Genomic DNA, 15,054 nt, shown 5'->3' on the forward strand with positions numbered 1-15,054 from the left:
GTGTCTTAATAGAATCTGTACCCTGAAGGCCCTGGCCTTTGGCTCCTGTCCCTTCTTCTCCATGAATCCAAGAAAACCAAAGTGGTGCTTCATCAGATTTTTATTTTTTTAATTTCACTCTCCTTTTTTATTGATTGAATCTTTTTAGTTGTACATGACAGTAGAATTCATTTTGATAGATGAATTCACCAGCTTTTTATCATGCACTCAAGGCCAAAGCCGACCTCATGCTCCGAGTTCCACCTTGGGTCCCTACCCTCCCTGTGCGGTGGGCTCCCAGAATTCCTCCTGAGGTGAGTCTGCTCAGACTGCTGTAACAGGACACCCCAGCCGGGCAGTCACTTAAACTACATTCATTTTCTTCCATTTCTGGAGGCTGGAAGTCAGGATCGAGGTGCTGGTAGATTTGTTTTCTGCTGAGGCCGCCTCCTCCCATGCCCTCACATGGCCTTTCCTCCATGCGCTGGTGGAGAAAGCCCTCTGCCTTCTCCTCCTCCCTGCACAGGATATCAATCCTCTTTCATTAGGACTTGGCCCCTCTGACCTCATTTAACCTCAACTTCCTCCCCAAAGGCCTCATCTCCAAATGCAGTCAGGTGGGGAACTTGGGCTTCGGCATCTCAATTTTGGGAGCGTAGTATTCAAACCATAACACTAACTTGTAAAAAGATGTTTTTCTCTTTCTAAATTTTACCTAACACTTCAAAATCCTTTGGTTCAAGTGCCCGAGGCCACAGTACTGAAACACTGGAAGCAGATCTCCTCTGCACAGCATTTTACAAAGGACTCACTTCTTCTTAAACCATTTCATGGTGAACCTAGTCTTGGGGAAGGATGCTTCAGCCACACCGGGTGAGAGTGGAGGCAAGACCAAAAGAAGGACTTTCTACCATGAGGTTATTGGATTGTTGACCAGAGGGCTCTTCCTTGGGCATTGTCAAAGACACTTATCTTTGTTTGATATTGATGAGATCTGGGGGAATTCTAGGCAAGGCCTGGGAATTTCCTAAGAAACAATTTGATTCATTCCAATTAGGCCTCTACTAGGCCAGTGTGTGGAGGTCAGTGGCCTTGCTGGTCACTCTCAGACATTCCTGGAGACATCACATCAGCCTGGGCTTCTGAAGCCCATCCCTTTGAAGGATACTCCCTTAGATGCAAAGAGTGTTCCCAGCATCTCCAAGGGTCCTTGGTGGTCTTTGGGAAGTGCTGAGGGAGCCCCATCCTATCCTGGCACCAGGTGGGGAGCAATAGGCCACAATGCAACTAGGAGTGTGTAGAAACTAAGACTAAGGGGTCATACAATGGGGGAAGCAGGAGCAGTTCCTAACCCTGTGATGGCACTGGTCCACACGCGAGACATGGGCATGTCCTGCCACCCCCACCCCAGGTATCTCTTTCAGCTAGAAAAGAACAGTTGGCAGTATGTTTTAAGAGATGAGCATTCATTCATTCATTCACTGAATACAGGCACAACTTCTGCCTCTGAGGATCTCACATAGAGGACTGAAGATGGCATGTACATAAAAAATAGAATTCAAGCAAGTTCTGATGTCAGTGTATCCAGAGTACTAGGGGAAATCCAGGAAGGAGCCACTAACGGGAAGGTCAGGGAAGTTTTCAGAAAGGTGGTGACATTTGAGGATAGTCCTGAAGGATGAGTGGGCTTGGAAATCAGTGTCTCAAAGTGGACGTGCAGGCAAAGACCCTGAGGTTTGGAACGGTGTCTTAGAACTGAAAGTAGTTCAACATGCTGGCATCAAGGTAAAGACGGAGGGTCACCAGGATCCAGATCACAGGAGCCTGCCTGCCTGACAAAGATGTTTGGGTCTTATTTTGAAACAGACATTTTTAAAGCTGGAAGTGTTAGACTGTTGTTAACAACAGTAATAGCTTTTATTGAATAATGTCTACCCTGTGCCAACTACTGAGCTAAGCCCTCTGTGTAAATGATTTTATTTCATTCTCTTAATAGCACAATGAATTTGCTTTTAATAGACCTACTTGAGAGATGAGGAAACTGGATCATGGAGAGGTCAAAGGTCAGGAAACAGGCATAGCTCTCAGCCAGGAATTGGTAAAGCCAGATTGAAACCAACTCTTTCTGGCTCCAGAGCTCAGTCACTTAAGTAGCCTTGCTATGCTGTTGGATGGAACAAGGTCTCAGAGAAGATGGAAGAACTGGAATTAGGAGCACTGGAATGAGCTAGAAAGCACCAGAGCCATGCCCTCTTCCTCTCTTCTAACTGAGCAATAGTGGGAAAGTCTCGAGATTTCAGAAGATTACTCTGGCAGCACTGAAGGGAACTAGAGGAGGATACTGGGGAAGGAGGGGAGAAAGACCAGCTACCCAAGGAGAAAAAATAGAGGCATCCACCAAGGTTTTGCAGACATGGAGCAAGAAACAGATGAGAGAGATTGAGGAGATGGAATGCAACTTGGTGTCTGATTGGATGTAGGGGTTGAGGGAGGAGAAGTTGAACTTGACATTGTATCTCAAAGGACCAACACAATGCCTGACGTACAGTAGGCACTCAGTATGTATTTAGTCAGTGAATAAATGAATGATGACTCAGTACTTCTAGCTTGGACTAATTGGAGAGTTTAAAAGGGAATACAAAAGGAAAAACAGGCTTTGCAAGGCCAAAAGGGAAATGAATATGGTCTACCTGAAGTATCTGTGGTTCATCCAATAGCATTTGGATATATTGGGTGGAAACTCTGAATACATCTGGGTTCAAGAGAAAGATTTGGGCATTATCTCTTTAGCACATGGATAGGAATTGTAGCCTAGTAAATGGATAACATTTTTTTGAAAGAATGAAGAGAATAAGAAGATTTAGAATGGATCCGGGAACCATGCTTATAGGTGTAAGAAACAGAAGGAGTGGTTGGAGAGATAGGAAGAAAATATGACGCAGAAACAGGACATTTGCAACTAGGATGTGTTTGATGGAAGAGGACTGAAAGAGACTGTTGGTTTTGGCCTTGGCAGGAGACCCTTCAGAATGGAGCTCTGGGGTTAGCAACAGATAGCTCTGGACAGGGAGCAGGCTGGTGGGAGGTGAGCATCAGAGGCCATGAGTATAGACAGCCCTTTGGACATATTTGGGCAATAGCATGTGAGGGAGGAGATGGAGAGAAAGCTTGAGGACAGTCTAAGATGTCAGGTTGTTGATATATTGGAAATAAAATTGTGTGCAGGCTGAGAACAGAGAGAGCAAGGGGACCGAGATGGTGACAATGTGGGAGAAAGCGGACAGAAGGAAAGTTCTGGAGGAAGTGAGAAGAAAATGGGGTCCAGGATGCAGGGGTCCCTTTTCAGGGAGAGGTGATGCTGTCATGAGCAGGGCTGAGCACTTTGCCCGCAGGAGTGTGGAGTGGGACGCACGTCCCTGGTCCCCTCAGGATCAAGGAAGGATTATGCACCTCAGGCACTTGAACTTGGGTGGACATGAGGATTCCTCCTGGAACTCCATCTCCCTTGTAGGACCTCCTCCAGCTGTGCCTCAAGGGACTGGGGAATGTCCTGGGCCCCAGGAGAGGAAAGCAGAGGCTCTGATGTGACAACGGTCAAGAACCTGATGTGGGAACCTCGTCTTAGCTGAGCACAACCAGAAACCTGTTCACCCTGGGGAGGAAGGCTCGCAGTTTAACTATACTCAGTAAAATAAAAGCACCCTAATCCATTCTAGAGGCTTGGTGGATTCAAGGAAAGGAAAAAGAAGCCTCAGAGCAACGATGCTGGCCTCCTGCACATGCCGCCTCCCTCCTCTCCCTTGATAGGGATGACCCTGGGCAGTGCTCACCCTCCTCCAGCAGCTGGGCTCCTCTTTGTCCTTGCAATATTTATCGGATGTTAATATTAATATAATATCTGCCTGCCAAATTTGACTCATCAGCCAAAATACCTGGGGAGACTTTAAAGGCTAATCCTCTCCCAAAGATATGATTCAGGGGGTCTGGGGCTAATGCTTGGTAGCTTTATTTTAAAGAGCATCTGGTGACCCTGACCAGCCAGGCTTACATGAGAAATCACAGTCCCTTCCTTCCAGCAAAACATAGGCCATCCCCCAGGCCCAGCCCCCAACTCCCTTCAGGCAGCCCCAGCTTCAGCCACATTGAACTCTGGTTCATAGGCATGCCTGGCCCTTTAAGAGCTCTGCCTGGGCACTGTTGTCCAGCGGGCCTTCCCTTCTCCTCCAGGCAATCCTGTCCCCACTACCCACTCCCAGAAGATACAGTCCTCTTCCCAGAAGCCTTTGGACTCCACCAGCTCTTGCCCCTTGCTCTGTCCTCCAGCCTTTCCTGGGCACCTTTGGTTTGCCTGCCTATCATGTTGTGCTGTGTTCAGCATCTATTTCCCCCACAGCCTGGAGCACCCTGCAGGCAGGGGTGGGGTTTTGTTTATTTTCTCCCCCCATCAGCACCAGGCTCTGCAGAGAGGAGCTCGGGGAAGGAGGAGCAGCCCCGGTGCCATCTCCACCCATGTTGGGTTTGAGGTCAGGCCGTGGTCCTGGGGCCTCCTCTTGTGAGGACCTTTCGGCTCAGCCTCAGGGACGAAGCCAGAAGAGCTCCTGACATTTCTGCGGTCAGGACTGAAACCCAGACCTGTGTCGGGGGCCCCCCACCTGCACACATCTGCCTCTATTTTCCAACTTCTCAGTATGAACTGCAGACACGTGATTCAATTTGCATAGGAGCCTCTGAATTGGATCAGGAAAGTCAGTCCACCCTTGCTAGAAAAGAAGGCAAGACAGGCCCGAGAGAGGGAGGGAATGAGGAGGGGAGGGCAGAAGGAGGGACCTCGAAGAAGCAGGGAAAGGAAAGCCCATTCCTTGAACTTCAAAGTCAAAGATAACAACATTTGGATTTTTCACTCCTGGAGTGAATCCAGCCTCTCTCCACTTTGCAGACTGCAAAGAGCAAGGAAGAGCTCTCTCTCCAGGCAAGTGATCGCCATGAGTGTAAATGGTCCACTTGTTCTCTCACTTACTCAATCAACAAACATTTGCCCACCTCTCTCCTGTGCCAGCCCTGTGTGAGATGCTGGTGATCAGAGAGGTTCCCCTGGATGCTGCTGATGCCTGCTCCTCCTGCCTAGGGAGCTCCAGAGGGACCCTTTAATGGCCTCCCCCAACTCCTAAACCTGATTCCTTTCCTTTACACAGTGGTCTCCCTTTACCTCACTTGGGGGCGTTCCTCCAGCCCCAGCCTGGCCGAGGCCCTGGTGCATCCACACACTCTTCCTGTTGCTGGAGACACACCTACCTGCTCTCCTGGCTAAGATTGTGCCCCTTAGATTTGCCCCCTGCCCGTGCTGTGGAGCCCTTCACATACCATAGATTTTCCATGTACTTAAGGCCCTCTGTGGCCTCCTCTCCCACGTGAGGTGTCTGAGGTCCATGGCCCATTCATCCTGCCTGCCCATGTCTCCCCAAAGCCCAGCACCTGCAAATGCGTGTTAACTGTGCAATGACTAGGTGGGTGGATGAACCACTCAATCAGGAGTGAAGGAAACGGGGATGAGACGGTCAACTGCTTTCAGAACCACCGAAACTAACCCAAGGCACTGACGGAAGTTCCAGAACCTCTGGGAGTTCTCAGTCCCTACCCCAGGAGGGAGGCTTTTCTTGGAGCGCCTGAGATTTCAGTCTTCAGCCTCCACCTTGGCCTCCCTCTTCCACCCCCAGGAGCTCCTTCTCCAGCCCTGCTCCGACCCCAGGCAGGAGGCACCCTTTAGGTTGTACCCAGGAAAAGCCAGTCCCCTCCCCTGCAGGAGCTGAATCCCACTAACCACAGCGTTAGCCTGCAGAGGGTTAAGGGGCCAAGGTCGACCCTCTGGAGCTCAGAGATGAGTTCTGGGGAACTGTGAAGGAGGTAGAATTGGCATGGGATTGGGGGAGGAGCTCTGAAAAGCCAAACTCCTCCCCTGAAGTTTAAACAACACGTATTTTATTTTCTCCACAAACCAAAGATCCAGAGACAGACAGTCTGGGCTGATTTGGCAGTTCCCTCAGGCTCCAGGATCTTGTATTTTCCACTCTATCATTCTTTGTATGTGATTCTCCTCCTCATGATCACAAAAAGGCTGTCCCATCTCAGGCCTCACATTTGTATTCCAGGAAAAGCAAAGAGAAAGATGGGAGAATGTCCTGAGGACACACTAGCTCAGTCTTACTGCTCAGAATTCTGTCACGGATCCATCCTTAGCTACAAAGTTGGCTGAGTACAATGCCACACTCCCAGAAAGCCAGGGTTCCCCTAGGAAAGAGCAAGTACAGGGAAAAACATTAAGTAAGTAACTACATGTCTGTCAAAGAATCCCACAATGTGAACTGTCTCAAAAGGGAGCCATATTGATGGAAGCAGGGCCTTGCCAGTTCTTGCTTGTTCTCCAACTTGAGGTGGTCCCTGAAGCACCTTTATGAAATCCTGGGGTGCCTGGGAACCCAGTCTGAAAACCATTGCTGTAGAGCAGAAGAGAGCAAACTTTTCTGTAAAAAGCTATATAATAAATATTTTAGGCTTTGAGGACCATATGAGTTCTTTGTTGCAGGGTGTTGTTTTTTCACTCTTTAAAAATGTAAAAAAAAAAAAATGTAAACTCTAGGGACCGCGTGAAAACAGGCTGAGAGCCCCATTTGGCCTGAAAGCCACGATTTCCAGTCCCTGCTGTAGGGGATAGTGAGGCGCTGGGAGTTTGGGGAACAGAGTGAAGGATGGGCCCCAGAGGCAGAGCCCCCGGTTAGAGGCTGTTGTAGAAAAACACTCATGAGACAAAACAGCCTTGGTCCAGGTCCGCGGGGACTCGGCTTCCCAAACAACCACCTGAGCTGTGGAATCCTCAGCAGTCTCACCCAGACCTTGGGCGCAGGACGGCAGGCCTGGAGCCCAGTCCTTTGGCTGGTCTTGGACTGAGCTTAGGAAGGGCGAATGTTCCCCAGGGCCCAGGTGCAGTCCCTCAAGGTCCACTCCATCCCAGAGCAGGTGTTGTGAGGGTCTAGACTCCAGCCCTCCGTCCCCTCCCCAGTGTTCTCCACGAATACAGGCTCACGCTCCTCCTAAACCCTCCCTGTTCCTGGACACTGTACCAGCTCCCTCCTGGACCCTCCGCCTCTGCTCCTCCCTTCACACTAAATGACAGCTTCCCATCAACTTGACCCTGACATCCAGCCTGAATGCTCGGCCGCTTAGAATCCAACTGCAGATCACGCAGCCTGTTCTCGCAGCCCCACGTCCCCTGCCTCGGCTGCCCTGCCTGCTCTCTGCTCCCTCTCACGCTGACAGCCTGGCCTGGTCTGAGCCCATGCTCTCCTCCACCCTCCAGGCCCAGTACACCCACCTCCTCTGCACACCCTCTTCCATCCTTCTCTCCTCTGCAGTCCTCGGGCACTCACCGTCTGCACCGTGCCCTTGGCATTTAGCTTCTGCGCTGAATTGTCAGGCGAGCCAGATAACTTATGGGCAGCAGCTAGCCCACTGCGTGGCACATGGCAGGTGCTCAGCGATTACGTCCTGGACGATGGGTTTGTTTATTCATTTATCCAATGGCTTTAAGTTGGGTGTCTGAGCTGTATACAAATGTGCCTCTTTGATCATGGCTATTCTATTTCTCCTGCCTCAGATGCGCTTTGTGAGCTTGATTGATCTGCATGTTAGTTAATGAGTCATTACAGGATCCTGTCTTTAAACAATGGCCAAAACAGAGGAGAAGGGGAAAAAAAAAGCTCCACTACGCGGTGCACCAGGGCCGTCCTGAGGCCGCAGTGCTGTGTGCTGCGCGGTGTAATTAACTCCTCCGTTAGGGTCAGTGCTCTGAAATGTGGTTCACATCCATGGCAGTGCTAACCAGTGATGTGAATCATTTTATGGCTCTGGGTTCTGGCCTTCAAAGCAATATTTTCCCATTACAGGCCTAATAATCATGCACTCCTTTTTGGAGACGGCCTGGTGAGCGGTGTCCCCTGCCCAGGGTCTGGCTGGAAGAGGCTGACTGGTGACAGAGCACAGCCTTAGTCCCCGCAGAGCCCAGGCCCCTCCTCCTGCAGAAGCCACCATCTCCTTCTGGCATTTTATGTACAGCAAGTATTTGCTGAGCACTTGCTAGGATCCGGAAAGAGCTTAAGGGAGATTTTGTGGACAAGCATGGTCCCTGCCTTTGGACCTGAGACCTTGCTGGGATACTCTGAGGCAGTGCAGCCAAGTGACAAAGAGGCTGGCCTCTAGCTGCCTGGTGTAAGTCCTACTCTGCCTCTGAGCTGTGTGAGCCTAGGCGAGTTGCCTTTCCAAATTTGTAAAAGGCAGGTGATCAATGTAGCTATTGTGTTTTTTCCAGGACTGGAGACAAAGTAGCCATTGTTGTTGCTAGGTTTTACATTGAGTTCACACCTTGGAACAACAGAGTTAGTGTCCGTTCTTACAGTGAAGAAATAAGAAAAGATGATTTGTCTAGGATTAAGGGATTGGCAAACTATATCCTGTGGACCCAATCCAGTTCATCACTTGTTTTGTAAATCAGGTTTTATTGGAACGCAGCCACACCTACTCAAGAACATGTGTATGGCGGTGTTCGTACTATCCCAACAGAGCTGAACAGGGCCAACAGAGAGCCCATGGGAAAGGTTTACTATCTGGTCATTGACAGGAAATGATTGCCCACCTTTACTCTAAATGATAACTGCAGTGAGGATCCCAGAGCCTGGCGATCTGTCCATGCTGGAGGATCAGGAAGGGTTTGGAAAACATCGTGCTGTCCAATATTCACTAGGCCCCTGACGTGTGCCTGGCACACAGACACGCAGTAGTGTACAGAGGGCATGTCACCTGTCCCTGCCCTCTGGGAGTCTCTGGTCTAGTGGAAGGGCAGGTGTACAGACAGATCACAGCCCAGTAGGTAAGTCCTGAAACAGAAGAGCAGAAGGTGTTGGCAGGGAGAACCCATCTTGCAGAGGATGGTCAGAGAGAGCTCACACCAGTCAGAGCTCACCAAGAGAAATTTGCCAGGGGGCAAGAGGGAGAGGGAAGAGACTGAGTAAATCCTGCTCCTGATTAGGCCATCACGGTGGGGATGCCCAGGAGCTCAGGTGGTCACACAGGCCGTGTGATGGGGAGCAGATGCAGAGGTCCCCCACCTTGTGTAACAGGTAGATAATGAGACTCCAGGAAATGTTCTGCATGATAGGACCACGGGGGGCGGGCTGGGGGGCAGTCAGGGATTCCAGCCCAAGCAGAGGATTCCATGATGAAGCCACTAGCCAACAAAGAACATTCTAGTTGGGAAACTTAAAAGGGCCAAGGAACCTCCCACCCACTATTGATAGTTAAATTCCCTCCCATCCTTACTAACATCGCCTCCTCTTCTGGACCATCGCTACCACCCAGCAATTGCTGGTTTCCAACATCCCTCAGTGCTGCTGCTCCTAAAGAAGAAAGCTCATGTCAGGCCTGGCTTACAACTCTCCATAACTGTCTTTAGGACACAGCCCCAAATCCTTAGCGTGGAAGACAGCTTTCATAATCTGGCTCCTCTTCACTACCCTTAGGTTGCCACCCCCTGCTTCCCTCTCCATTAAACAACTCCAGGTTCATTACAAGTCTCTAAAGAGCCATACTGCTCCACGCCTCTGCGGCCCCCTCTGCCTGGATTGCTTTCCCCTCCATTTGTTGGACTCCTCTGGCTCACCTCCCAAACTCAGCCTGGGCTTCACTTCCTCCAGAGAGCTCCTTGACCTGTTCCCTAGCCAATGAGCTTGCTCCCTCCCCTGTGTCTACCTGTAGACCTGCTCACATACTTAGGTCTCTTCTTAGCCAGAGATTTTCCTCTCTGTGCCCCACATCTATGCCGAGGGCACCAGGTTCATCAATGGGTACAAGATCAGTTTGCTTCTGAGATGCCTGAAGCATCCAGGGGTGAGGCTCTGCTGGCATCCTGGCAGGATAAGGGTGCTGGGCTGTTGAGTTTGGACAGAGGAAACCTGCAGAAGGCCTCAGTCACAAGAAGGAAAAAAATATCCACAGGGATCGTGTAGTCCTTGGGTTGTAGAGTAGAAAGCCAAGCCACCTTGTCCTCCCCATTGGGGGAGGGAAGGTCATTGTCAATTGAAGCCAGTTAGAAATGGACAAAAAGAGACCCAGATTGAACATTAGAAGTGAGTGACTCTGTGCATCCCGTCTTCATGGATGGGCCAGAAATCTGCACATCGGCCCAGATCCCCCCACCCCAGCCCAGCCCCGAAGCCCTGAATGTCCTTAGGCCCTGACCTCTTCTCCACCACCGCTCTCCATTGCTCACCTGCGCTGACCCCAAAGCCCAGAACCTTCTTCACCACTTGCCTCACTTCTGCCCAGCAGCCAGCCTGATGATGTCACCTCCCTCCAGAGCAAAGCCACTTTTTTCAGGGGACAGGTATAAGACCTTTGGGACCCAGCTCCAGGCACACTTCTTGCTTTCCGGACCTTCTGGAGTCACTTCCTTGCACTGAAGCCTCAGCTGCGTGGTCCCTGGAGCCAGGTAGCTGGCAGCTGTGCCTGTTGGTAGAGCTGTCATTACACCAAACAGATCATTCCGGAATGTTCCATCTCTGCCACAGCGCAGGCCCTGGGAACTCCTTCTCACAGTGTCCCCTCCCTCTGCCAGCCACACACTTTGGTCTGACAGTCTTTAGCCATCAGAGTTCCCTCAGATGCTGCCTTCCTCTACAAAGGGGTCCAAGAAGTATGGACCCCTTACACCAGGTCCTCTACAGAGTGGCCTCCTCTCCTGCCCCAGTGGCAGGTTCCTCTCTGCTCCCCAGTCCCCACCGTAGCCCCCTGTCACCTATACTGTGCTTCTCAGTCTACTTCTTGGACCCCTTTGTCACTCTAGGCAGGGACAGTGTCTTGCTCACTGTGAAAGCTCCGCCCCCTGACCTGGCATATGGCTGGTAAATATTTGTTGAAGACAGGCCTGAGAGAAGTTAAGAGGCAGGAATCTTGTCAAAATCCCCTTCTGAGAACATTTATTTATTCAACAAACAAAAAGGATAGAGAAAAGCAGGCAGAGAAAGACTAGTGGAGGCGTCTCCAGGCCCCTGGGGGCAAGGGAACCGAGATTCCACATGTGGCTTAAAATATTGCCACTGAGCCCCCAGGGATTTCTATGCAGTAGAGTGTGAAGACAGAGTCCAATCCCATCTCAGCCGGCCAGATGTGCCTGGTGCTGCTCTGACAGCCCTGGAATGAGGCAGCTGTGCCATGAACTTCTTCAGACACAGGAGGCCCCAGAGGACATGTGGCCTAGAGAGAAATAGTTCACAGTCCTAAGGGTGGCACAGAAATGGTCCGTATGCCTACAGTGACTGTGGACATCAGGACCCAATGAGGAAAGTTCCTGCTGTCCTCTAGGCTTTGGGAGACTCCCCCGCTTCCCCTGCCCCTGCTAACCCTCTGCTCCCCCCTAGGTGATCAAGCTGGCCTTCGAGGAGTTTGATTTGGAGAGGGGCTACGACACCCTGACTGTCGGGGACGGTGGGCAGGATGGGGACCAGAAGACAGTTCTCTACATGTAAGTGAAGTGCTGTGTGTGATCCAGAGGCTGGGACGGCACTGGGACCTTGGCTGAGGGTGGGACTTACCGAGTCCTCCCTGGCTCCCACACCTCGCTGCAGCAGGGACCCTGTGGTTGCTTCAGCAGGAATCCTCTGCCTGTCTCTACTCCTGCCAAGCGGGAGGAGCACTGGGCCAGTCCTCACTGGGAATTCACATGGGAAGTGCCCAGAGTCTCTTCAAGGCCAGGGCGAGGCTGGGGTTCCCGCATGGTTGCCTGCTTCTATGCAGACCCCGCGTGCGTCTGCTGCCCAGCAGGGTTTACTCCAGAGCTGGCCCCCCACGGCAGAGCGACCTCCCACGGAGCCAGGGGAAGCATGTTCACAACTATCTGACTCCTGAGATTGGAGGTTCCAGAGAATCGAGATCAGATAGAAGTAGTGACCCCGTTTCCTGAGTGGAGGAAGGCCCCTGTGGTGTGGTGTAGTCAAGGGAGAGGACGGTAGCAGGCTGTCCTATGATTCCACTATGTTGGGCCTTTGATCTCGGGGCCAATGAGTTCTCCTCTGCCACCACTTGTAGACCCACCTGAGAGCTGGGGAATGCTGCCCTTTGGTGCATGTGGCCCAGCTTCAGAGGCAACGGGCCTCAGGGCGGGCCTAGCCCCCTGATCTCGAGATGTTGTCAGTTGGGGAGTCATCTTACTCGGGTGCCATGGTGGGGCGCACCTCTCTGAATCTCTCTCTCCTGACAGCCTGACAGGTACATCGGTCCCAGATCTCATCGTCAGCACCAATCATCAAATGTGGCTCCTCTTTCAGACCGATGGCAGTGGCAGCTCCCTGGGATTCAAGGCTTCATATGAAGGTAACTGTCCTTGGAGAGCCCAATAAACTTCACTGCAGATGCCAGAGACTTGGGGTCTGGATTTACAGTCACAAATCCTGGGTTCAGATCCCAGTTCCGCCCTGTGCAGCTTCATCAGGCATGTTATTCAGCCTCTCTGAAATCCAGCCTCCTTTATTTGGGGGCTTTCCACATTCTTTTTTTTTATTTTAGTTGTAGATGGACACAGTATCTTTCTATTTTATTTATTTATCTTTATGTGATGCAGGTTTCAAACCCAGGACCTCACACGTGCTAGGCAAGTGCTCTACTGCTGAGCCCCAGCCCTAGCTCCTTCCCACATTCTTTTGAGGACTGTCTGAGATAATTAACTTAAAATGTTGAGCCCAAGTGCCAGATTCACATAAAAATCCCATGCCCAATTTATACCTGGCTCATGTGGACTTTTTTAAAGACCCCATAATCTATCTGAGCCTCTCTTATTTTTAAAATCTTTACATGGGGACATTATCTTCCCAAGCCACCCGATTTGGATATCATGGTGCTGAGTGACTCTAGCATAGAGCTAAGGATAGACATCACCATTGTTGGTAGCCTGAGGAGGATGCAGGCAAGGGTCTTCATCCAAACAAATTTCATACAAACTCTGGGGCCCAAGTGCTATCCCACCATCGCCCCTCCATGAGCTTCCAGACCTCCTGTTGGCCAATGTCTGCTAATGTCCATCCCCCCAAAAAAGGGAGAAGACATTTCACCAGTAGTTGTTAAGCCCCTGTTAGGTACCAGCCACTAGACCATCCCTAGGGCAACAGATGTGCCAGATGTAGGCTTGGCCTTGAGTCCCCTGCTGTAGGAGTGAGACTGAGGAAACAAATGAATGTAAAAGCAAGATGGCGGCCCAGACAGCCAGTGGGAGCACAGGGCAGGGATCAGCCACCCTTCACCAAGGAAGTGAGCCCTAAGTCCTCAAAACAACTTTGTGTTTGCTAAAGAGACAGAAGGCAGGGAACAGGGGCAAGGAGGCGTGGCCTAGTGTGTCTTACACACCAGCTCCTCCAAAGGTTCTTCCTGTACCAGGGGCTGTATTGTTCCCAAGCTGGGTACACTAGGTGCTGGGGCTTCCCCAACCAAACCAGGGAGCTTAGAGCAACAAATGTATTCTAGCATGATCTGGAGGCTGGAGGTTGGTTCCAGGTGCCAGCAGAGCGTGCTTCCTCTGAGGCTCTGGGGAGTGTCCCTCCTTGCCTCTTACTGGCTTTGGCTGGTGGCTGACAGTCCTTGGCATCCCTTGGTACAGCCGTGTCTCTCCAATCTCTACCTTTTTCATCACATTTTTAGGTGTCTTTCCTCCACTTCTTATAATGACACTAGCATATTGGATGAAGGGCCACCCTACTCCACCATGACCTTGTCTTAACTTGATTATATCTAAAAGACTATTCTCAAATAAGATCCTACTGACAGGGACCAGGATTTAGAACTTTAACGTCACTTTTTGGGAGATACAAATCAACTGGTAAGAGGCTAGCCCATATTTCCTATGCTAACACTGTCATCCTACTGTGTCCCCCAGGGGAAGATGATGGCTGCAATGTTCCAAGAATAGGGAGCCAGGTGTCTAGGTGAAGCAGAGCAGCAGGCAGAGGACACAATGGGTCACAAAGTGCAAATCCTGGTTCTGTCCCTTTCCACTCTATGGCAGGTCCTGGAACGTTTCTGAGCTGTTTTCTCATCTGTAAAATGGAGATAACAATACAACCTAGGTCACAGGGATATCTGCAGAGTTTGTTAGATCAAAACTGTGAAAATTAAAATGTTGGAAACTGCAAAGCTATATAGGTAGTTAAATGAATGAGCTGTTCAGATACATAGTTATACACAAGTTGCTGTATGGTCATGGAAAGAGCCCCCAGTGGGAAATCAGAAGAGATTGATGCAGGTCCTGTGTCATTACTCAGTATTTTGAAAATGGGAACAGATTTGGATGCAAAGTTTCTAAGCCCCCCCCCCCCCGTTTCTGCAATTCCATGGATGCTTATCAGCGCATGCTCCCAAACATGGGAGGGATAACCCTGTGTCATCTACATGCCCTTGATCTGCCCAATGGTTTAAATAAAACACAAATAGTTCGAGCTTAAAAGAGATGACAGTATCAGTTGCTTGAGATTGCAAAAAGGTCTGGGTTTCAAGCCACATGCAATGCCATATACCTGTCATCCCAGCTATTCAGGAGGCTGAGGCAGGAGGATCACAATTTCAAGGCCAGTCTTAGCAATTTAGCAGAGAGACCCTATCTAAAATAGAATTCACATGGTTAAGGATGTAGCCACATCAGTAGAATCCGACGAAGCAGGAGCAATGTTTAAAATCAGCTGGTAGAGCTTTTCCCGAGGAGTTAGTTGTTCTTTATTCTTCCCTGATCAGGGATCAAAGAGTCAGCGTGGGATGGCTAAGGAGAGGATTTCCGCCAATCCCTGTGAGAAATGTCTGGGACCCCTGAATGTTTGTGGAGGAAAAGGTGGACTTGGGAGAATGGAGAGCTGGGCCCAGATATTGAAGGGCTGTCACACGAGAAAGAGGCATTCGATTTGTTTGGTGTGCCTTCTTTGGAAGACAAAAGAGACTTTGCTTGGGAGCCTACCATGTGCCGGAAGCTTTATGTTCATCTTTTCAGGGTCCTCA

At 50.5% G+C, this 15,054-nt stretch overlaps 1 protein-coding gene across 5 annotated transcripts in view; it reads left to right on the forward strand.

Moving 5' to 3' along the window:
* Positions 1 to 15,054, forward strand: part of Csmd2 (CUB and Sushi multiple domains 2) — a 548,321-nt gene that overhangs the window by 297,057 nt on the left and 236,210 nt on the right. For 4 of the 5 annotated variants that reach the window (XM_046468882.1, XM_046468883.1, XM_046468884.1 and 1 more), the window contains exons 11-12: positions 11,442 to 11,545; positions 12,281 to 12,393. The exons of the other annotated variant lie outside the window; for it this stretch is intronic. In XM_046468882.1, the coding sequence (XP_046324838.1) occupies positions 11,442 to 11,545; positions 12,281 to 12,393 (217 nt within the window). The remainder of the gene's footprint in view (positions 1 to 11,441; positions 11,546 to 12,280; positions 12,394 to 15,054) is intronic. 5 annotated transcript variants of the gene reach the window in all.

The sequence above is a fragment of the Marmota monax genome, unplaced genomic scaffold (genome assembly GCF_021218885.2).
Source record: "Marmota monax isolate L192 unplaced genomic scaffold, Marmota_monax_Labrador192_F-V1.1 WCK01_AAM20220418_F8-fsc00008, whole genome shotgun sequence".
In the NCBI taxonomy this organism is placed as follows: Eukaryota; Metazoa; Chordata; class Mammalia; order Rodentia; family Sciuridae; genus Marmota; species Marmota monax.